This window comes from Drosophila arizonae, chromosome X, assembly GCF_054131065.1.
Source record: "Drosophila arizonae isolate 15081-1271.41 chromosome X, UAZ_ARI_1.0, whole genome shotgun sequence".
In the NCBI taxonomy this organism is placed as follows: Eukaryota; Metazoa; Arthropoda; class Insecta; order Diptera; family Drosophilidae; genus Drosophila; species Drosophila arizonae.
In genome coordinates this window covers 10,456,941-10,479,931 of record NC_142927.1, presented here as the reverse complement: position 1 = coordinate 10,479,931, position 22,991 = coordinate 10,456,941, and the positions used below count along the sequence as shown (strand labels likewise).

Below are 22,991 nucleotides of genomic sequence, written 5' to 3'. Positions count from 1 at the left end.
AGAGAGAGAGAGAGATAGAGAGAGAGAGAGAGAGAGAAGAGAAAGAAAGAAGGAGGAGACAAGAGAGATAGAGAGAGAGAGAGAGAGAGAGAGAGAAAGACAAGAGAAAGAAAGAAGGAGGTAAGACAAGAGAGATAGAGAGAGAGAGAGAGAGAGAGAGAGAGAGAATGACACACACAGAGAGAGAGAGAGAGAGAGAGACACACACACACAGAGAGAGAGAGAGAAAGACAAGAGAAAGAAAGAAGGAGGTAAGATAAGAAGTCAAGAGAGAGAGAGAGAGAGAGAGAGAGAGAGAGAGAGAGAAAGAGGCTGAATGATGAAAGAGAAATAAAGTAGTACATTTACTTCTTTAGCAAAATAAAGAGGGGATGAGAGCAAAGCAGAGGGAGGGAAAGGGAAAGAGAGTATAGAAAGAGAGCGAGAGGGAAACGAAAAGGAATCTATCGCTTCTTCTAAGAAGAAAAGGAAACACCGAATGAGAGACAAATATAAAGAAAGAAGCAGAGAAAGAGAAAAAAAGAGTGAGAGAGGGAGGGAGAGAGAGAGAGAGAGAGAGAAGAGAGGGAGATCGAGAAATTCGAGAATGTAACAGTCTAGAGACAAAGATATAGAGATTGGGATAGAGGAGACAAAAATTGCGAAAGGAAAAACGCCAGGGAGAAGAAATAAGGTGGATGGATGAGAGAAAGACAGGCAGACATGTATACATGTGTATGTTTCTAGATATATCTATACGATGCATATCTTATCAGCCAACATGTAATCGCTTTGTTCGCATCTAAATAATTACCCTAGTCCCGCACACAATCTGTCATATTTATTGGGCTCTTCAGCTTGTTGCTAGCGACCATCGAAACGTAATCTTATCTCCGTGGCTGTGGCCATATCAATCAGTATATTAATTACAAGTCAATCCATTATACAGCTCGCGCTATCAGCTGGAAGTCCACTCACAGTGGAAGAGAAAAGTAACCGAAAATAACAGAAAACAAATCCAATAACAGCAGAAAGAGTTGACACTTGAGATGACGTCGCCTCGTCGCAGATCGGCGAAAGCTTTTCGTGCGATCCGAGCGCAGTTAATTGTTATTGGACAGCGACAAGCGAGCAGCGACCAGAAGCTCTTCCAGCACGCGTCGTCGCGACGACTGCGTCACTGAAAGCTCGGCCAGTGGTTCGTCTCGCCTCGTTGCCCGACGCGACGCTTCGTCGTCCGATTGTCCGACTCCAGCCCTGGGAACATTCAGCGTTCCATTTGCCTGCCTGAGCTCAGTGCGAATTCTGTTGTCGAGGCGCGCGGCGGCTAAACGTTGAGTCCATTGCTTGCTCTCACTCTCTGTCTCTCTCTCTCTCTCTCTCACTCAGTCAATCGCTGCCGCTCTTGCTGTATCGTCATTGCGATTTTTGTTGTTGCCGTTTGTTTTTTTTTTTACTTTTTTGTTTTCATTGCCCAACTTGTTGTGACTATCGGAGCGGGCATCTAGCACCAAAGTGAGCATTGCTTCAGATATTTCGGCTTCAAAATTGTTTTTGTTTAGACTCTAAAAATTTTCTGCTCATTGTTGTTTTCTTTTAGAATAAGAAAGAAAAAATATAAGTAAAAATAATAGCAGGGCTGAACATTTGCGCATAAGCATAGGCATAAATATATAAGTGCGCCTCTAATGTATATATGGGTATCTAACAAATAAACCTCTGGTCTCAGTCTGCATTCCACAAACCACACCGAAGCACCGAGCAAGAAGAAAGCAACGAGATGAGCACCCAAAATGATCATATACCCACCATATCGCCGGGTCGCAAAGCCGTCTTCCAAGTGCTGTCAGGTGGTTCGGCCGGTTTTCTGGAAGTGTGCATCATGCAGCCGCTGGACGTGGTCAAGACTCGCATGCAGATTCAGGCACGGCCCGCCGCCATCGCCGCCTCACACACGGCTGAGGTGAGTTCAAGCCATCATCAGCTGCCTATTCCAATGTAAACAAAGGTGTTTTTGCCAAAGGTAATCGAAGTATGCGTAGAGAGTTCAAGGGGCTCATACATTCAGCGTGTGTGTTTGCCTGAGTGTGTGTGTGTTTGAGTGTATGTGTAGCATAAGCAAAACGCCGATAAGAACCAGACAGCTTTTATGACCATGCCCAAAAAAGCGACCTTAACACGCACCAATCTCACTGCCCAACTGATAGGGTACATGTGCAAGTGTGTGTGTATGTGTGGGAGGTCGTGTCAAGGTCATCAGAAGTGACAATCGAGCAAATATAGCCAGCTATTCCATGGTCTGTGGGCTTGCACAGCTGACGATTGCTTCGATATTAACAAATACACACACACATGCATATACATACATACATACATACATGTGCTTATGTAGTGCTTATCGATTGGGCGCTGCTTTCAAAATTTTCGACTTATCCCTCTCTCTCTCTCTCCGTCTCTCTATCTGTCGCAACGCGTGCCGCACTTTGTTTCTAAGCGAAATGAAACAACCCGAAATGACCTATACAATTAACTATATCTTATCGGCTTATGTTTGAGATCTTATTACTGGTCTTAGCTTTTGAGAATGCACTTGGCGTTGCTCTAAAGATAACAGGGCATATATCAATATATCATCCACTCTTCTACTGTTATAATGCCTATACTAATGCCGGCTATATACTGAATAATGCGAGGAATAAATGAGAACAAAGAGAGATCTGGTTATGCCTATAGATATATGCATATGTATGTCCATACATATATATACAAGTATATATAATAAGCACACGGAAACTCTTTTCTTTATACACATGTATATAAATATTACTATATATATACATACATATATACATAGCTGGGAAATAATTAATAGCATCACTATGCAATTCTTTGAGCACATTGCTTATGCGTGGCGCTATTTCATTTTTCTCAACAGTATGCACAGCTATACACATATATCAATATATATACATATATGTATGTATTGTATTCATATGCGTGTCTAGTTTTCGAAAATTTTCTGTGTTTAACCAATTTGTTAGCACATTATTAAAATAGATGCAAAAAAGTAATTCAAATTACACGCACATATACACTCGCACTCCCTCACACACACACACGCACACGCACACAAAGTTAAGTCTGCTAATAAACTAATTCAGAAAGCTTACAGTGTTTTTTGTTTGTTTTCTTCCGTTTCATTATGATATTCGCGTGCCGTGAGCAATGGAAAATAGAACATTTTAGCTGTTTTGAAGCCAAATGCCGCTAAATGTAAAATTATGTTTGATTGATACAGTAGATCTGAGGTTAAATAAATTTCAATCAGACATAATACTAGGTGGGTCCAAAGCAATCACCCTATTTCAAATGCTACCAAATGAAAGAGAAATAAAAATATAGAGAGAGAGATTGGGATATATGGATAGAGACATTGCCTTTACCCCAGCCTGTATAATATAAACTTTAATAATAAATAGATAGAAGAGAGTTATTAGGGCTTAACAATTAACATTCACCCACAATATTCTAGAAGCTTAACTCTATCAGTTAATATTGAGAGTCTGACGATAGTTCGTAATCAAAATAAATGAATTGCTCCATGCAGGTGCACTACTCTGGCGTGTTTGACTGCTTCGCCAAGATGTACCGTCAGGAGGGCATCGCGTCGTATTGGAAGGGTCTGATGCCTCCAATACTGGCCGAGACCCCAAAGCGGGCCATCAAGTTCCTGGTATTCGAGCAGACGAAGACGTTCTTTCAGTTTGGCTCGCCGACACCGACTCCGCTGACCTTCGCCCTGGCGGGTCTGACGGCCGGCACCTTGGAGGCGATCGCCGTCAATCCGTTCGAGGTGGTGAAGGTGTCGCAGCAGGCGAACCGCCAGAAGAAGCTGATCGGCACCTTTGATGTGGCGCGGGACATTGTCCGGAACGATGGCATCGGACTGCGAGGCCTCAACAAGGGCCTGACCGCCACAATGGGCCGCAATGGCATCTTCAACATGGTCTACTTCGGCTTCTATCACAGCGTCAAGAACCTGGTGCCCGAGAGCAAGGACAACACCTGGGAGTTCATACGCAAGGTGACCATCGGCTTTCTGGCCGGCACCCTGGCCTGCTTCGTCAACATACCGTTCGACGTGGCCAAGTCGCGCATCCAAGGGCCCCAGCCGGTGCCCACGGAGATCAAGTACCGCGGCACTCTCAGCTCCATTGTCACCGTCTACAGGGAGGAGGGCTTCCGCGCCCTCTACAAGGGCCTGGTGCCCAAGATCATGCGCCTGGGTCCCGGCGGAGCCATAATGCTCCTCGTCTTCGACTACACATACGAATACCTGTTGTTGAATCACTCATAGTCCATCACTTCTAAACCTAGCATTAAGAAACTGTTGGATTTTTTTTAGACATGCCGAAAACCCCTAAAAATCTAGTTAATAATTTAACACGCGTACGCAAATGACACAGCTTGGCAAACAGATGTAAATACATTATTATATATATTTGAAACCGTTTTGATGTACTTGTTTCCTTAATTGAGCCTAAGACCTATAGGGATTTGCAGATACTACTGCCCTACTGAAGGAGATGATGTGAAAGGAGCAGAAACAAACTAGCAAAGAAATAAGGGGAGACAGAGGACGTGGGTGTCTATATGATATACGATATCTAAATGACAAATAAAGTTAATGTAGGCATGGAAACTTTTCTTGGATACCGAAACTCCTAAATGTCCCAAAAAATCTTCTTAGCTTTCCATTCGAATTAGTTTCTGAGCCAAAGTAAGTACCCAAACCAAGTCTGATTCTCGGTTACTTAACATTAAATTCAGATAGTCGTGAAGGTTTCTACTCGAACAAGCAACGCCGAAAAATATGCTAAAACATTTGAAGGAATACTCCAGAAATAGTATACTTTCCGAGAGTTGCAACACACTTTAAGTGCTTTATGAATTCTATACCTAAAAGCCTTACAGATATATGCAGATGAGTTACTTAGTATAGCTATATACAGAAAACACAGATCAGAGGCCAATAAGTCCGTTAGTAATTCGTAAGCCTACAAATTATATATATACTCTGCGACCATACAATTGTAGATGTAGTACTTAGTATATCCATAAGCATACACAGATCAAAGGTAAATAAAACCATCTGTTTTTAAGTGTTAGAGCCTAAAACCAGTCATATGTCCATCAATCGATGATTCGTAAGCATACACTCTACGGCAATAGAAATATTGTTGGTAAATCCGATACCTATACCGTCTGCTCCCCGACAATGCAATTATAGATGATGTAGTTGGTATGCCTACAACCAAAACAGATCCACGGCAAGTAAAAGCAATAATTTTACATTTAGTCTATGAACATCTTTTGTAGTATTTATATATAAGTAAATCGATTCGCATAGTCTAGGTCACAAGATAAATGTGGGTACATATAACATATACTTGGATGTAATTTCTCTCGATTCTGGTATATATGTAGATGTGTGTATATATTTGGATGCTTGTCGGATATATGTATCTTGTTGCGATTTCCATATAATTAGTCGGAACATTTAACATTGTGTAGCTGCAACAGAGATCAAGATATCTATATATATATATATATATAGATGTATTTATATACATATATAGTAATGTGTGTGTATATAGAATTCGTTTTACTATTTTTGTTTTCTTTTATATTGTTTGTTTAATTGTTTATATACTTATATTTAGTCAATTGAATTGGATTACAATTAGTATAAGGTTGGCAGAAGCGAGCAATTGGTTGTATTTGATTCATTCCCTATGATCCATCAACATTCTCATTGTTATTCGTAATAAACAATTGTAATTAATTAACTGTTTCTTTCTCTTTACAATTTTGTTGTTCTTTTGTTGCATTTCATCAGTGGTTCTTGTTCGTTTTTTCGTTTTTCCTCTCTTTCGCTATTGTTTAACACTTTATCGTCTTTTGAGGCAATGTTAATCTCTTTTGGACCACAGACTAAATATACATATATAGATATACATACATATATGGTTATATATATATTTATATATGTATATGCAGCTAACTTAAGACTATTTAATAAAATTGTAAAAAAAATCTCTATTTATATTTATATATATGTATACATATATGTATATGTTAGGTTATCCAAATTCTTTCGCTCAACTCTTTCTTTAGCTACGCTTTTGCACATGTTTATTAAAAAGAAAAAGAAAATAACACACACATTCAATCGCTAAGGTAATAACTATAATAATAATAATAAACATAATAATAAAATAAATATAATTTATTTTAATTATCTGCGTTGGTTGTTGTGTGTGTGTGTATTCAAGGTATATCATCATCATCATCATCATCATCATCATATTTGTATGCCGAAATCCGGAGAGAGAGTGATCAAACACATCTGTTTTGTCAATTCGTGAACTAATCAATTTTGGTGTATATGAGTGTGTGTGTGTCTGTATATATATTTATATATATGTATATATAGATTGCCTGCCGTTCTATCCATGAAATTGTTTATAAAATGCATTCAAGTGCCAGTTCCACTCTACGTTCAGAGTCCTTTCTCTGTGTGTGTGTCTTTTCAGTCCATCTTTTGTGTATATGTATATGTCTGTTTCTGTTTCTGTGTCTGGGTTTATATATTATACATGCCTATGGCATATACCTCGCCTGCTGATCTATCCATAGTTTTTTGACAAAAAAGAAAAAAAATTAATTCAATAAACAAAAATTTAAAAAAAAAAAAAAAAACCAATAACAATCTAAAATGCATTACTCTGCCGTTTTTTGTTTTTTTTTTCCATTTTAGGTGTGAGCCGCTTCCCTTTCTGCATGTCTTTTCAGTCCATTATCTTCGTTGTAGGTCGCGCCATGAGGTTCGCGCTCCAAATGCAATAATTTAAGGATAGTAATGAAAACAATCAGGAACAGTATTAAAAGAATTAAATAACCTCCAAATATCTATGCTAAGCTAGTGGAACGATGCGGGCGGCCGTTTCGAACCGCTGGAGCTGATCTCCAGTGTCTAATAGATACGTTCGTAGAACAGCAGATACGCCTGGGCCTTGAGGGCCGCATCCTCGCTGACTTCCTGGACGCGCGAGTCCGATACGTAATACCATTTGCCGGGCGGTGCCTTCACATTGGCCGCTTCCTCCTCGCCGTTGGCCATGCTCGCCGGCTGATCGGATGAGCCGTCAACGCCCGCAGCAGGAGCAGGAGCGGCACCAGCAGCAGCAGCGGCGTCGGCACCAGCATCAGCACCAGCAACAGACTCATCGACAGCGCCATTGCTTAGGTCAGAGGTGGAATCATCTGTGGTGGATGCATTGCTGCTTGAGCTGGTGAAATCATCGCTATCATCCAAGGCATTCATACGCATCTCACGGGCCTTCTCCTTGGCCAGCAGCTCCTCGAGCTTCTTTAGCTGCTCATCGTCCTGATCCAGCTCAGCTTTGCTGCCGTGCGGCAAGAATTTCCAGCGCTTATCATCGGGAGTCACCTTCGGGCGCACCTTCACATAGGCGGTGTAGTGGCCGCCGTACAAGCCGCCAGAGTGCTCCACGACGCCGTAGAGCGCATAGAGCAGCTTCTTCTGCTTGCGATCGATGTTGGGCAAGTTCTTCACTTTGGAGCCGCAGAAGGCGGCTATATCCAGCAGGACAGTGTAGCTGACCGGGCGCGTCAGCTTGCGGAAAATGCAGCGCGGCCCCAACTGGAATCTCTTCAGATGCAAGATCAGCACAGCCGGCGGACTGGACACCAGCAGCTGTTTGGTGGCATTTGTATTTACGGTTTTGGCTTGGGGATCGGATCCGTTGATGCGGCGGGTGCAGCTCTCGCAGCCGACTTTGTTCTGGCCCGTCATCAGCTCCACGGCGGTGAAATTGTTGAGACACGACGCCACCGAGCACTCACCCACCTCGCACTGATAGCGCGGCGCAATCGTAGTGCTCCAGTCCGAATAGCTTTGGGTGCGCACACGCTTCGAGGGCGCCGCATTCTTGGCCTGCTCCCGCAGCTTCAGCTGCTCCATCTTCAGCTGCAGCTGCCTCGATGAGAATTGACGTATTAGAGAGGCGCCCTTCTCGCTCAAGCTGGCGCTCACCAGGCTGGCTGCCGCGCCGTCAGCTGGGGCGTTCGCATCGGTCCCGCTGTTGGCTTCATTGTTGTTATTGTTGCTGCTGGTGCCATTGCTGGCGGTGCTGGTGGTGCTGGCCGCGCTGTTGGTTGCTGTAGTGGGTGCCGGACTGGTGGCTATGCCTGAGTCTGTAAACATAAATAGAGCGAGATAACATCAACATTTGCCGTCCCTGTCGTATGCATTCACATTGCCAACCCATTCAGATTGTTTGCTCACCATTCTCGTCCTCCTCCAGCGAATCCTTGTCCATGTGCTCGGGCGTATCGTCGCGCTTCTCGCCCACCGGCTGCGAGTTGCCGTTGCTGTCTGTGTAGAACTTGGCATTGTGGCCGGCGGCTGCGTCATCAACCAGATTGTCCTCAACGTCGGCGTCAGATTGCTCCGATGTTGTTGCGCTCTGGGAAGCCGATTTGACACGAGGACCCTCGCCCCAGGGAGCCGAGCGTGTCTTCTCACTATCCGTGTCGGCAGAAGTGGGCTGCGCCTGCCCCTGGCTATCACCACTGCCGGGCTGCTGCTCGCCATCGACGTCATCTCCGCCGCCGCCGCCGCCGTTTGACTCATCGCTGTTGTTCAGCTTGAGCGAGAGCCGTTGGGCCTGCTTGGTGCGCTGGTGCTTGGCGGCGCGCTTGGCCTTGCGTTCGCGCTCCTTCTCCTTCTTTACCTGTGCTTTGGATGGCCCCAGCGTTTCTGGGCCATCAGTGTGCAGATAAAACGGAGGCGACGGCACGCCCACTTCCGACTCGCCGTTGCTGAGCTTCGGGTTGACACTGTTGCTCTGGTTAGTGGACGAGGGCGAGTTCTCGGGACTAGTTCTGCGACGCTGAGGCGGCTGCGGCTTCTCCACTGCGACGGGCAGTGATATATCCAAGAAGTACTCGTGTCGCGAGGAGATGTTAAAGCAATCCTGACACGTCAGTGTCGAGACGAGAAAGCCGCGAAACACCTGCTCCGGGCGCAGTATGCGATCGGCTGCCTGATTCCCATAGATCTTGCACTTCTGGCGCAGCTCCTCCGACACGCTGCTAATATCCTGATCCTTGTACCCCAAGTTCTGCAATATGACGCGCTGATAGCGCTTCAAGTCCTCAGAGCGCACGCTCTCCAGCAACTGGCGCAGCAGCTCGTGCGCATCGTGCTGATCCCCTCCAGTAAACTGGGGGCATTTGGCGCACAGTTTGTCAAAGAGTTTGCTGGGCGTAAAGACACTGCCACCGGACTGCAGTTCCTCCAGTGCATTGGCCAGGGCGGAGGTGAGATTGCCCCACGAGGAGAGTGTGCCCCTTATCATGGGCAGCTCAACGTCGCCCTTGTCCTTAAAGTTAAACGTGCCGCCGGGCAGCACAAATCTGCGTGAAAATTGAGTGAAAATTAGCTAAAGCATTTCCATTTCGTCATTTGGAACTTACTGCTCCCCGGGCTCAGCCAGTTCCTTGAGTACGTCCAGTAAGAATGGCGTCTGAGCCAGACACTGCATAACCGCATTGAAGAAGCACGTATTGCCCAAATTGGTCAGACCACGCACGCGTGGCAATCGATCCAGCTCCGGTTGGCCCACAGATGGAGTGGACGGCACGCCAGTCGCCGTCTGACAGATGACACGCTTGTCCAGCACACGCTTGGCCATGCCGGGCACTGAGCCCGTCGAGCTGGCTGACGGCGGCGGCGATGGAGGCGTTGGAGGCGGCATCGGTATGGCCGGATTGCCCCCAGTGGTCGCGGTCATCTGTTTGCCCCCAGTCATCGGCACAATGGGACTGATTTGGTCCAGCGTTGATATTATTTTGTACTGCACGTCGGCGACGGTGGCGAGCGGCTTCTGGGCCAGGCGCTTCACTAGTTCCACACAATCGAGCAAGTTCTTGCGAGAGTTGGCGCACACCTCACTGCCGCAGTCGTAGCACCAGATCTTGAATGAGCGCGTGTTCAACGCCAGAGCGTGCGAGTCCGAATGCGGAGTCTGCAAGTGAATGCATCAAGAAGTAACCACGGCTATATACATATATGCAGATCGGAAATGTGTGCGATTGCTTTTACCTGGTAGTGCAGTAATGCGTGCTTGTTGCGCTCGCGGCTGCACAGCTGTGTGCCGCACTTGAGGCACAGCCAGAGTGTGTTGTCGTATTCACATGCAGCTGATTCATTGCCACTCTCACTGGGCGGATTCAGTTTCTGACACATCTGGCAATCGTAGAGCAATCCAGTCGATTTGAGATGACGCCGCAAACGTGTCGGATCTACCGCCTTCTTGATGTGCTGGCAATTTGGGGCATTGCTTCCGGCAGCGGCATGGCCATTCACCATCTCCTCCTCGCCCGAGTCTGACCAGCTGCCGCCGTCCTGCTGTGCGTCGCTCTGACGCTTCTTAACCATGCTGCCGCTGCAGGTGTTGCCGTTGACGTTCTTCAACTGACCCAGCGGCTGTCTGGCCTCCCTCGCGCGCACTGAAAAGAAAAAGGAGTAGACTGTAGCTAGGACTCGACCAACTAGAAGCACTACGGCGCGTATTGTTCGCTCTAGATAGCGGTATATGGAATATGAAATTCTAGTACTCTTATTATTCCTCGTGCCAAGTGCATCAAGTGTTTCGTTGTCCCGCGTGCATTGGCTGTTGTTATTAGAAATATTATCGCCGTTGATGTTGTTGCTCTGGTTTTCCTTTGCTTGTTTGTTATTGTTTTTAATGTCGCTCTTGTTTGCTTTTAAACCGGCACCAAAACATACGCGGTTCTCCATTGAGCACTATTAGAGCGCACTAAATTTTAATTTTCGAAAAATTCCCTACTGCTTTGTCTACGAGATACGTTTTTGATGACTGATTACGAGCTGTGATAGAGATTTAAAACCGATTTGACAGCGCCTGGCCGTTGGCCCTCTTTGTTGTGCTAAGCATTCACAGTAGCAATCGTGTCGAGTGCCTCAGCTACTTCACTCAGTTCGTATCGCCCGATTGATACGGAGCATTGGGTGCACTGAGTGGGAATCTTAACTTGGCTCCGAATAGTGCAGCAAGAGTACTGCGGAAACAGGTTTCAAACCTGAGCCAATCAATTATCTGAGGCTAATTATCTGCATACGCTTAAATATACATTATATAGTGTGGACCAGCTCGGCCTGGGTTCGCAAAGCTCATACTAAAACATTTGCTGAGTCTTATCTGCTGAGCTTTAGTACGATCGTTAGTATATTAGTGTTTGTTTGGGTCACCTTAGGCAATCGAAATGCACTGCAAATCAAGCTTCGTCCGGTCAGAACTTCAGGTTGAAAGAGTGTAGAAACTTCGGTAATCCAACAAAAGCTTAGCTTGTTGTTATTGTTGGGCCCGTGTCGGGGTGTTCGGTTGCTGCTCCAGTTCTGGCCACTTAATGGGGAGGCGCAGTGATTGGCTTTATTTGTTTATTTTGGTTTTGTTTTATTAGTTTTGATGTCGGATCTTTGACGCACGTTCATTGGCACGCGCCGCGCTTCTCCGACAGCCGCAGCGCTGCTGTTTGAGGTTAAGTTTAAGTTCAGGTGCTGCCATATTGGGTCGCAGCAGTCGCAGTCGCAGTCGCAGCAGTCGCATTCGCAGGGGCAGCATTGTTGTGCTTCGTGTCTGCCTTTGTGTTTTGTGTTTGTGTTGTCTGTCGTGCGAGCCACGCAACGCAACGCAACGCAACGCGACGCAACTGCCATAAGCAGCGCGCATTGGAATCTCGGGGACAGTAAACCCATTTTTCTTTCATTTGTTGTTGTTGTTTTTTTTTTTGGCAATATATACAAAAGCACAAAGTTGCGCGCATACACATACCTATATGCACTGCAGTACGCACACACGCACACACACACACGCACGTACGTTCACACGGGGGTCGAGACAGGATAGTTATAATGATTGCAACTTTTGTTGGGCTCTTGTTAGTCCAGTTGCAAAAGATTCTGATTTTTTTGCAAACTCATCGTTTGTGCGTTGCGTCGTTTTTGTTGGCTTACCTTGACTTAGTTACTGCGATATGCGATGCACATGAAGTCTTCTAGCGATTCTTTAGATTTGCGCCTAACCACTGCGTAAACACCAAGCAAACAAAAAAAAACGTGAGCTTGAATTGCGTTCGCATTCGCATCTAATTCGTACGAAAAAAACATCGGAGCAATAAATCGATAGTATGCCGAACTGCAACAGTGCACTTCACAGCGATTGGTTGAGCCATCGATGTGGCATCGTGACAGCTGGGTCCTTTAATGTGGCGGTCGGTCGAGTTGAGACTATCGATAGCTATAGTAGCGCGCATTCAAATTCAAATTCAAAATTATTCATCATAACGCAATGGTAATTGCATCGTTTGTGTTGGTTTTTTGTTTGTTTTTTTTTTTTTGACTTAGTTCATCAAACTGAAGTGAGACCCCATCGAAATTTTATTTTATTGTCGGCTATATAAATATTTCTTCATGTTTGCTTTCCGGTTTATTGCTGTGTGGCTATTGCTCTGTGCCAAATTGCGTAATAGCAGTAATAGTGGTAATAGATTATGCATGCAGCATTCACTTGCTAAACCCGGCTGTCGCCCCGTTATGGCGCCTGGAGGATTGCGAGAAAGCCAAATCGCTTGGTTCCAGGCTTAGGCTATTCACTAATCACGTGCACCCTGCATGAAAAGGTGAGCTTTAATCAACTGAAAACTGATCCATACAAAGCTTTTACTGTGTCTTCGGATAATTGGCGCCATCTGTTGCCAAATGCCAGCACTTGTTCATAAACTCGTTTTAAATGAAGCTGATACAAAAAAAAAAAAAAAAAAAACCTTTTTCAGGAATTATAGTTTTAAATAGTAAAAAAAAATATGTATTTATATTTATTTTGCTTATAATTTCTCTTAAATACTAAAAATTGTGATTCAAGAAAAGTACAAAATAATGAACGCAAAATACTCAGAAAACACTTCATAAAGGCGAACAATTATTGGCGTTTGAGACAGCCGAGGAGATAGTGTGATAGGCGTCTCAATGATGATGATGCCACCAGCCGGCCTGGCGGGCGTTCACGTAGCTCTTCAGGCCCTCGCGCTGCGCAATGGACTGATGGGATGGGAAGAGGTGGGGTCCGCTCGTCTCATAGTTGAGTCCGTTGTGCTGGTTGAAGACATATGCCTTGGGTATCTCCACTCCGGTCGAAACGCTAACGCTGGAGATGCTCTGTCCCGGGTCAACGGATGGAGATACTGCGGGCAGATAGGTGCGACTGGGTGGCGCTGGCGCCCAGCTGGTTGACAGTTGGGGCTTCTTGGGTGGTCCAGCGGGACGATATGGCTTATAGATATTGGGTGGGCCAACGGGCAGCGACGGCTGCTGCTGATTGGGGGAATTGACCGAATTCGAGGGACCATAGGCATTATTCCTCAAGTCGCAGACGGTGTTCTCGATGAGAACGCCGAGCGGAGCGGTATAGATGCGGAAATTGACATCGTTATAGTCGAGATCGGAGAGCAGAAAGACTGGCATACGATCGGACAGCACCCAGACATTCTTGTTCTCATCGATCTTGACGTCGGCGGGAAAGACTAGGCCCACGTCGTCGCGATCCACAATGCCATGGAACTGCGGCGTATAGGGCATCGACGAGTGCCAGCAGCCGACTGCATTCTGATCGATCAGATTGAACAGCTCGATGCCATCGTCGCTCATCACGCGAGCTGTGGTGTGGGAATTGGGACCACGCTCGTCCAAGGCAATGAAATCGTGATAGCTGTCCTCGGTGCGCGACTCGTCCCTCAAGATGCGCGTGGATACCGCAAACTGGCGATGGCTGGCCAGGGGACTGAAGTAGAGCGTGCGATAGCCATCGGAACGTATGGGCGACAGCGCCATACCAAAGATGCCCTCCTCGCCCCACTGGAAGTTCAGGCCGGCGATGTTGTAATCGCCACGCAGTGGATCCGGGAAGAAGTAGGAGTGTGCCGAGAACCGCCAGGACTTGTTCTGCTCCCAGGAATACGTGATCAGGCCGTAGCCCAGCTCATCGGAGAAATATGCCATTGCATCATCGCAGGTCTTGCCCACGTCCACAGCTATGTTGGCAATGAACGTGTTCGGGTTTGTGTCCTCGGGGCGCAGTTCGTAGCGTCGGATTCTCGTATTCGTGGTCAGATCGAAGACGTTCACGGCGTACGGGCAGGGATTGGTGGTGGTATTGCCAATGCCCACGGTGCCCGTGTCCAGCACCCAAAGCCGCGCGCATTCGTCTACCTTGATGCGGTACGCTGTCGTAATGCTGTTTGCGCAATCTCCAGCCGTATTGCTGCGCCAGTCCGGATACGGTATGAGCTCCGGCGAGCCCGACAGACTGCGATCCATATTGATGTAGGTTAATGTAGCCGGAATGCCTAAAAGACATGAGCAAAGTTAAGTATTAGCCCGAAATCGCAAGGAAAGTGTTCAGTAGAATGAGCATGTGGATCGGACTATCGATGAACTGAAGGCAGTCCTTTCCACAATATATAACTCGAGTCTAGGATCATTAGCGGTAAGCCATTGGACAATGAATGCGAACACAGATATTCAGTGAAGCTCGAAGATAAAAACTCGACAATTTGCAACGATTTCAATTTCCAGCTGCAGTCTTGGCTATCGAAAATGCAACTTTCTAGTCGGCTGGCGATTGATGTGTTATGAGCTGGACATCAATCAGTTAGTCAGTCAGTTAATCAGACACTCAGCCAGCCGAGAGAGAGAGAGAGAGAGAGAGAGAGAGAGACAGAGAGAGTCAGTCAACTGCTGTGTTTGATATGAGACGTTGTCAAGTGAGTCGAAGCAACTTTTTCTTGGCTAATGCGCGGACTCCTCGATTCCTCGACTTAAATTAAATGCCAGCAATTTCCGTTGTCATTAGCCACTGCATCATATCATCATCATCGCCATCGTCATCGTCATCGTCATCGTCAGCGTCAGCGTCAGCGTCAGCGTCGTTCATATCGTCTGCGTTTCCGCTCCAGTTGACAAGCGCAACTTTAACCAGTTGCTGCTGGTAGCGGGCGTGTGCGACATCGCTCGCACTTGTCTTGGCTAATTCTATGAGTGGCATCGACCTACAGCTGTCCCCACAAGCATTGCCACAGCCAACAGGCAACAGCCAACAGCTAACAGGCAATAGCTAACAGCTAACAGCTAACAGCCAGCAGCTAACAAGCAGCCCCCTTCTCTGCCCACGGGCAATCAGCAAAATGCATTTACAAAACGCGAGCTTGAATAAGCAGCATTTCACAAATCCAAATGCAGTTAGCTAATTCGATTTAAGTCTTCGTTTCCGACTGAAGTTGCTTTTCATTCGCTCGCATTGGCAGGGTATATGCTAGTTGGGCTAGTTTAGCGTGTGCAAGAGATGGATACGCTTAGAATGAGGAAATGATACTTTTGATATGCAGCAGCAGAAGCATTGACCTCATCCATAACTGTGCATTGGTTACATAAATCGATAAATATCGATTTTGGGCAGACAGGAAATACAAGATTTGTATACGTACATATATGTATATGGCATTTGCAGTGTAACATATATGGAAAAAGAAATCGATAATTATCGATGCCTAGTTGGGGTCTCCATAGGCCGCACATTTATACATTTGTAGCACTGCCAGACGATAGAGCTCAGATCTGGTACTGCCTGAAGTGCAATTGAAGTCTGGCAAGACTTTCAGCAATGGCAAACGGCAGGAGTCATTGCTTAATTAGTTCTATTGCAGCATTTACTCTGGAATGGAAAACTTGTATTTGCTATCGATCTAATCATCTATTTAAATGCATTAGGCCTGTCATGGAATCTGAGTTTAGTTTGGCTTTCAGCAAATCTTTGCCACTTCAAAATTCCAACTCCGACGGCCGACGGCCGACGGCCGACTCCAGCTCAAAACTCAATCTGGAATGTCTCGCCCGATGTTTGTGTAATCTGTTTCGTGTGATGACAAATGAATACCCTGTTCACTTAACAGCATAAACAACTTTATTTTGTAGCCACTGCATGCATGTGTCAGCTGCCTGTCAGACTCGATGCATAATTGTGTCCATCCGTCTGTCTTTCGGTGTTTCGGTTTGTAACGCTGATCTGGTTATATGTATTTCTCCGCTCAGCGGACCTGTTCCCATGCATTATAAACAGTAGCGCAATGAGCGCATTTTAATAAACATTAATTTTGGTCGCTTAGCGCGTTTGCAAGTGGTTAAAAACCAATGAATTTACCATTAGCCAGATAACGCCGTCTCCCTCTCTCCCTCTCTTTCTATCCCGATACATCTCCCCGTCTCGCTCTCTCTCGCTCGCTCTCTCTCTCTCTCTCTCTCTCTCTCTCTTTCTTTACCGCCATGTGTGTGTTCGCATTTCCAGTATGTCAATAGCAATGAGCGATCATTGGCGCGCCAAAAGGAGGCGCATTGAGACATTCGGTAGCTGTTGATATCAATTTGTAATTCAATGGCTCCAAGCTCATTGAAATTGCAAAAACAAAAAAAAAGATGAAAAAAGGTAATCGAATCGAATCGAATCGAAGCGAAGCGAATTGAATCGACATGCCACAAAATAATTATAATTTGTTTTTTCTCTTGCAAATCGGCATCGAAATCCGTTTTCATTAGGCTTTAAATTATGTGGGAAACGCGCGATTTGTAAGCGAATTTCAATTCGCCAATTTAATTTGCATTCGGTTCTGAATAATTGCACATTCGAAATGCATTTATCAGCACTGATCAGGTTTACTTTAGTCTAACACATTTACTAGAGTAGTTGGAGACAATTTAATAAATTTATTGAAAACTTAACGATGACAGCGATTTGATATGACTTCATAAGAATTTTCGTTTTCTAGCACTGCTAATTGATGCTAATTAAGCAAAAGATTTGTCGACGTTTTCAAACACTGGCCCATTACCAAATCAATTTGAGACAGCTAACATTCCTAATAAGTGGATATCAAATTAAATACCAAAGTCGACTAGTGTCAATGAATGCCAAACATATTTCATTATCCAGCACTGACAATGGCCAAAGTGAAAATATTAAATCGATTGCTTGAGCCTGCGAAATCCTTAACAATCCCGCAAAAACTCGATATGAACAGAGACTAACGACAAATTCCATCTCTAACTAGTCGCTTTCGTTTTCCAGCACTGTTTGCATGTCAAACTTGAATGGAATGTGAGTTAGGCTTAAAGTATTTGCATTCAACTTGTCAAACCGAAAATATTTCCATTCAACATAATTAAGTTTGTCGCGTAAAAGTTGTATTGTGTGGCAAGATTTGCTGACCAGCACTCGCATATATCAATAGGTATATTGTTGTAAAAATTGAGAAGTAAGTATCTTGTTTAATTTGGGAGCCTGCTGTTCTTTGGCCAACCGACAATCGCGTTGTGATTCATTCTTTTTGGACCAACTCTTTTTGTAAGGGCCTGAAGTTGATTGATTTGTTAATGTATTAATGAACATTTCAATGGGAATCGAAATTGAATTGAAATGAGCGGCCGGGCACTTGGCTACCTGGTAATACCTTTTGTATCTGTCAACTGACTGCGCTTGTGGCTATTGAAAGTTGTGAACTCCACTTAAGATTAGCTAATTGATTTGGACTTAAGCCTCATTTTACGGCTTACTTTCGCTTTCGTTTACTTTGCCCCACCAAGTTCGACTGAAGCCTATGCGCCCACTTGCCACTTGCCACTCGGCACTTGGCACTTGGCTTTTGGCTTTTGATTTGGCCGACCTTCTTGAGGCGTTGCCAGCGGTGCCATTCCAATATTCATATTCAAATGCCATTCCTCAAATGCGGCCCAAGGCTGCGGTTGACTTGTGAAACCTAGAAATCTGCTCATAGATATTGATTAGGACCTAAGACAAAGCTGTCAATATTTCTGTACAGTTTCTTTCTTGTGTTGAATTCGTAAATATATTAGACTCGACTGCGTCTCATTTACAGTTTAAGGAAGAACGTCGGAAACTGAGGGATGGAAGCGAAAGTATGGAAGGTGAAGAATGAAAGATCATGGATAAACTATTATATAAAAGTTGAAGTATGGAAGACTGGATATGAAAGACTGGATACTTCCATATCATGGATATGAAGAATAGAGGATTAAAGATGAAATATGAATGATGGAAGATGGAAGATTGAAGATGGAAGACGGAAAATGGATTATGGACTATGGATTATGCAATATGGAATATAGAATATGGAATATGGACTATAAAATATGTAAAACGATGGAAGATGAAGAATGATGAACGGATGAAAGATGGCAGATGGAAGCTGTAAGCTGGAAGTTGGATTATGAACGATGGATTACAGAGTATGGATCATGCAATATGGAATAACAAAGATGGAATATGAATGATAGAAGATACAAGTTGGATTATTGAAAACGGATAACGAAAGAAGATCGATGAAAAGAGAGAAAGATGAAGCACGCAAAATGTGATATCTTCTATAATGCGATCTCTCTACCTATACATCAATGAAATTTTCTTGCACTATTCCAATACTCTTGCGTACAGGAAGCACTCAACAGCTTGGTGAATTATTTAAATTACATGTCGAATATTGTGTTGTATAATTCAAGTTCGTTTTGCAGATATTTCCTTGACCATTTGGTAAGCCAATTGTCATATCGTGCAGAACCAACCAGAAAGAAAAACGAGCCAAACAAACAACTCAACACAGCACATTATTGCATTCAACTATTCAAACTTGTTGCACTCGAATGCAGCTCCAACTCTCACTTGGAATCGAAACGCAGCTAATTGTTTACTATTGCCATTTAGGTATGTTCAGTTTGTTTTTTTTTTTTTTTATTGGTTTTTCTTGTTTTTCTTCAAGGCTGTGATGAAGCCTTCACAATTTTCTTGTTTTTTTTTTCATTATTATTGTTTTTTTTTATTTATTTATAGTTAAATTGGCTTTTCATAAATTGTGTGTGGTAAATTTTTGTGAGCCGCGCAATGCCGCTTTATTGTTATATAACAACCGTTAGAATTGGCTGCTAATTAAATTATGTTTGGCTTAATTGAAGTACGGAATGACTTGGTTTTTCTTTTGAGCACCGAACTCAACTTGGCGATGGCACAAACACTTTAGCTTAAAATATGTTTAAATTAATGTTTACATTAAATATTTGTAATTTGTGAAGATAATAAACATAATTTAATTATAACTGAAGAAATTAAATTGATATATTTTAATGTTTTAAATTCGTCATATAAAATTATATCATTTTTGAAAGGACAACGGAATGAAAATTATTTGTGAGCTCTTAACAAATTTTTATGTATTAACCAGAATATAAAAATATTTAAAAACACGAATACAATTATGATATGCAATTACAAATTGTCTTTAAAATTTTTTTCGTTTTTTAATGAAAACCAAAAATATAAATATTTGAGTTTCAATTAGTCCACTTCAAGCTATTACTTTTCCGTTTTAGGAGAATTGTAAACTATTTTAAAATAAAAAAAATTTGAGGCATAATATATATTTATGAATATTTAAAAATTCTTTTTAAAAAATTGTATTTTTTTTAATTAAAAAAAAAAAATAATAATAACAACATTTTTAGCACAAATTTCAACTAAACTTGTATACATTTTCGTAATACTTTTCTTGTAGTGTGTTTTACTCAATCACATATAACTAAATAGTAAATTCACAAGATTTTTAGTTGTAATATGAAATGTAATTTGTTAAACAAATATTAAGCGAATTTCTGCAGCACATTCCGAAATTCTACTCCGATTCACTTCTAAGGCAATTTCTGTCGAATGTGATTCACTCACATGTTCAATCAGAGATAGCAGATGGCCTGATATATCGCTAATTACACGGCAATAGCATCGCAAGTGTCGAAGCATAGGTGTCAATTAGCTGAGCTGGTTGCCTTAATGACATACGCAGAGTCGCGTTGCGTCAATCAGGCAATCAATTTGTTGATCAATCGAACATGTTAATTGAGTGCAAAACAAGTGCGAAACACGACCAAAGCGGGCCGAAGGAGATTTCTGCCTTTTTGGCAAAGCTAATGAGGCCCAAAATGCCTGATTGATTGGTTGATTGACTGATTGATTAATCGATGCACATATGTAGCTCTACTCACCGTCGCGCCAGCGCGGCACTGTGACGAACAGCCGATTGCCGAAGTGCTCGACGCCAACGGGCAGGGCGTTCTGCGGGATGTAGTCGCCGCTGGCGATGGCCTGCTCCTTGAGCCTTTCGCTGGGGAAGGCAAAGTCCAGCTGGTTCCAGCTGTAGCGCTCCTGCAGCTTGTAGGCGGCGTGGGCGTGGCCAGCCAGCAGGAGCAGCAGGCCAAGCAGGCCCAGCAGGCGGATGGGCAGTCGAGGGGCGTGCATGGCGTATGCGCAATGCAGCTGCTGAATGGTTGGGATTACACACAAGTACACTGAACAAAAAAGAGTATATATGCAACTGTCTATGTCTTGGCTAAAGGCGCTGGTGTCCTTTGTCCTTTGCTGGGGGCGTGGCTTGGATTATGATTATATTTGTTTGGCTTAAATCTCAGCTCGAGCGGCTGGCGCGTTCACGACTGTTGGCCATAACTTTTCGTTCACGTTTTATATAAACTTATGTTTGCAGTCGCAGCGTTAGCAGCAGCCGCCGCAATGGCAGCAGCAACTGTTGCTGCTGTTGCTGCTGTTGCCGCTGCGGCAGCAACAGTTGCCGAAGGCACAAGCGCGTGGCTTCCTCTTCGGCAGCAGTCGGCCGGCTCGGGCGGCTTGGCTCTCGCTGTGCCATTGTCTTTTGCTACCATGATTGATTTTCACGCATATTTAGATACACCCCTGTACCCCTTCAGAGGCCACGCCTCCTTCGTCACTGCCCTCTGCCCCCCTGCCCCCTGCCCCGTGCCCATGCAGACTGCTGTAGTTCCGTTTAATGAATTTACTTTTAATCAAATCGGCTCAGCGCTTATAAAAAGCCACCCGTGACCCAACTGACCAGCAGCCACGAATTGGATTTCGAATTCGGATTCGACTTCGACTTCGAATTCGAATTCGCCTTCGCCGACGCCTTTCGCTGCGAATTTTAATATATTTATTTATTTTTTTTATTTTTTGTAATTTAATTGGCCTCAAAAAAGTTGCTCGCAATTTTTTGGGCTTTGTTTTTCATTTCGATGATTCAGCGCCGAGGGTCAAATGCGCAGAGTTTCCGCCTAAAGTGTGCGTAATATGCGAATACCCTAGAAATTAAGTGCATTAGCTAGAGCAAAAAGTATCTGCAAAAGTCGTAGATTACTTGTGTATAGATTAGTGTAGTCATATTAAAGCAGTCTGCCTCTCTTTATAAATCTGTTTCTCTCTATCGCTTGTACTGTGTCTACCTTTCCTGTCTCTATACATTTCCCCTATCATTCTCTCTATCTCTTTCTCTATCTTTCGTTATCTTTTAATATCATTCTCTTTATCTGCCTCCATCTCCATCTTCCTCTCCCTATCTCTCTTTCGGCATTACCTTCCTCTATTATATCATTACACCATTTATTACTTAAGGTATTTGACGAATTTGGTATATGAATATAATAGAAGTTAAAATTATTGAAATGGTGAAATAGTGGTTTTTATAACAGACAACAATTTCCAGTTATTGCCGATCTTTGATTTAAAAGTGACGTACGAAAATATCTTAAATCTCTCGAAATGTCTCATGAGAAATACAGACCATCGATCGAAATCTGCTCAGATACATGTAGTTTTCCATATATATATATATAATTTTCTTAAATCCAATATTTTTATATAAATTTATTTATCTTTTCTTGACATAATTCGGTCATAATTCCAATGGCTCTCTGTCTTACGAAGCGATTCTCATCTGGCCCAATTACAATATATCTTTATAAGAACTATGAATAATGATATAAATATTATAAATTATTGTAATAATTAATTTACAGGGTATTTCAGACAGTACAAGCAAAATATGTTCCTTCTAAGAATCAGACTGAACTTCTTTATTTCCTTAGTCTCTTTTCTATAAAATAGATATCTCCAACCCTAGATATCTCTATTTCAGAGCATTTAAAATGCAGTGTTCTACAATCCGCAATTTTCATAATACTTTTGGCACAACTACTACAGACTATAATTGCTTTTGGGCAGCTTTTAGGGCAGGTCTGTGCTATTCCATTGTTTGCTATGGTCGCATGCAGGTGCCTCCGCTAGAGTTCGAATGTCTCGGGGCATTACTCAGCACTTTACGCGTGTTGTGAGTGAATAAACTATATTTAGCTGGTTGTATTACGTACAAAGCTACGTTAAAAACCAATTCGATTGGCATCCATTTTGACAGCTTTTCCGCTGCATGATGTCTGTCTGGCAATGGATACATTGTATCCGAAGTCCGGGCATAGCTTAACCGGAATCTGTTTCAAGCTGTTTGTCGAAGGACGTCGCCGACTGTCGAACGCTTTTTTGTATTTCTCTATTTTGATATTTTTGCAGCTGCCAAAATGCAATTGGCGAATGCAATAATAGCCACAAGGCGCTACGCAATACGCAATACGCATTTGCGTGGCATGCCCCAAAACGGCAGCCACATGAATTAAGCCGCAGCAGCCACCGCATTGCGTGGTGCACTATGCGTGGTTCATGGTGCGTGGTGCGTGGTGCGTGTGGCTCGTTAGGTGGCTGGCTGGCTAGCTGGCTGGCTGGCTGACTGACTAACTAACTGAGTGACTACTTGGCTAGCCAACCATCGCAACAGCGGCGGCAAGTGTGGTGCGATTGTGCATGCAAATTGCCATATAAATAACAAGCTCATTTCTTGGGCCTTTACATGCCTAAGAATGCCATTTGACTCTTTACACTGCAGATACAGACAAAACT

The 22,991-nt window shown here is 43.8% G+C and overlaps 3 protein-coding genes and 1 long non-coding RNA gene across 8 annotated transcripts; 2 read left to right on the top strand and 2 right to left on the bottom strand.

Annotated features, from left to right (window-relative positions):
* Positions 1-1,255: 1,255 nt before the first annotated feature.
* Positions 1,256-6,741, top strand: LOC108619856 (mitochondrial 2-oxodicarboxylate carrier). 2 transcript variants are annotated; one of them, XM_018016652.2, is made up of 3 exons: positions 1,256-1,494; positions 1,709-1,942; positions 3,587-6,741. In XM_018016652.2, the coding sequence occupies exons 2-3, from the start codon at positions 1,760-1,762 to the stop codon at positions 4,334-4,336; spliced, it is 933 nt and encodes a 310-aa protein (XP_017872141.1). In that variant the 5' UTR covers positions 1,256-1,494; positions 1,709-1,759; the 3' UTR covers positions 4,337-6,741. The 2 variants fall into 2 exon arrangements, with proteins under 2 accessions (XP_017872141.1, XP_089329164.1); XM_089473038.1 differs by having other exon boundaries at positions 1,580-1,942.
* On the bottom strand, positions 6,158-12,271 carry Usp16-45 (ubiquitin specific protease 16/45). Of its 3 annotated transcripts, none has more exons than XM_089473035.1 (5): positions 12,107-12,271; positions 10,172-10,578; positions 9,544-10,094; positions 8,351-9,483; positions 6,158-8,259 (listed from the first exon to the last, which is right to left on the bottom strand). In XM_089473035.1, the coding sequence occupies exons 2-5, from the start codon at positions 10,505-10,507 to the stop codon at positions 7,016-7,018; spliced, it is 3,264 nt and encodes a 1,087-aa protein (XP_089329161.1). In that variant the 5' UTR covers positions 10,508-10,578; positions 12,107-12,271; the 3' UTR covers positions 6,158-7,015. The 3 variants fall into 3 exon arrangements, with proteins under 3 accessions (XP_089329161.1, XP_089329162.1, XP_089329160.1); XM_089473036.1 differs by lacking the exon at positions 12,107-12,271 and adding an exon at positions 11,342-11,644; XM_089473034.1 differs by lacking the exon at positions 12,107-12,271 and adding an exon at positions 10,687-10,961.
* A 679-nt stretch (positions 12,272-12,950) lies between these two features.
* On the bottom strand, positions 12,951-20,726 carry y (L-dopachrome tautomerase yellow). Of its 2 annotated transcripts, none has more exons than XM_018016651.2 (2): positions 20,243-20,726; positions 12,951-14,493 (listed from the first exon to the last, which is right to left on the bottom strand). In XM_018016651.2, the coding sequence occupies exons 1-2, from the start codon at positions 20,493-20,495 to the stop codon at positions 13,115-13,117; spliced, it is 1,632 nt and encodes a 543-aa protein (XP_017872140.1). In that variant the 5' UTR covers positions 20,496-20,726; the 3' UTR covers positions 12,951-13,114. The 2 variants fall into 2 exon arrangements, with proteins under 2 accessions (XP_017872140.1, XP_089329163.1); XM_089473037.1 differs by lacking the exon at positions 20,243-20,726 and adding an exon at positions 16,876-16,973.
* Positions 17,908-19,317, top strand: LOC108619858 (uncharacterized). The gene is made up of 3 exons (XR_001916288.2): positions 17,908-18,665; positions 18,725-18,914; positions 19,041-19,317. It is a non-coding gene; the product is annotated as an uncharacterized LOC108619858 (long non-coding RNA).
* Positions 20,727-22,991: the final 2,265 nt, after the last annotated feature.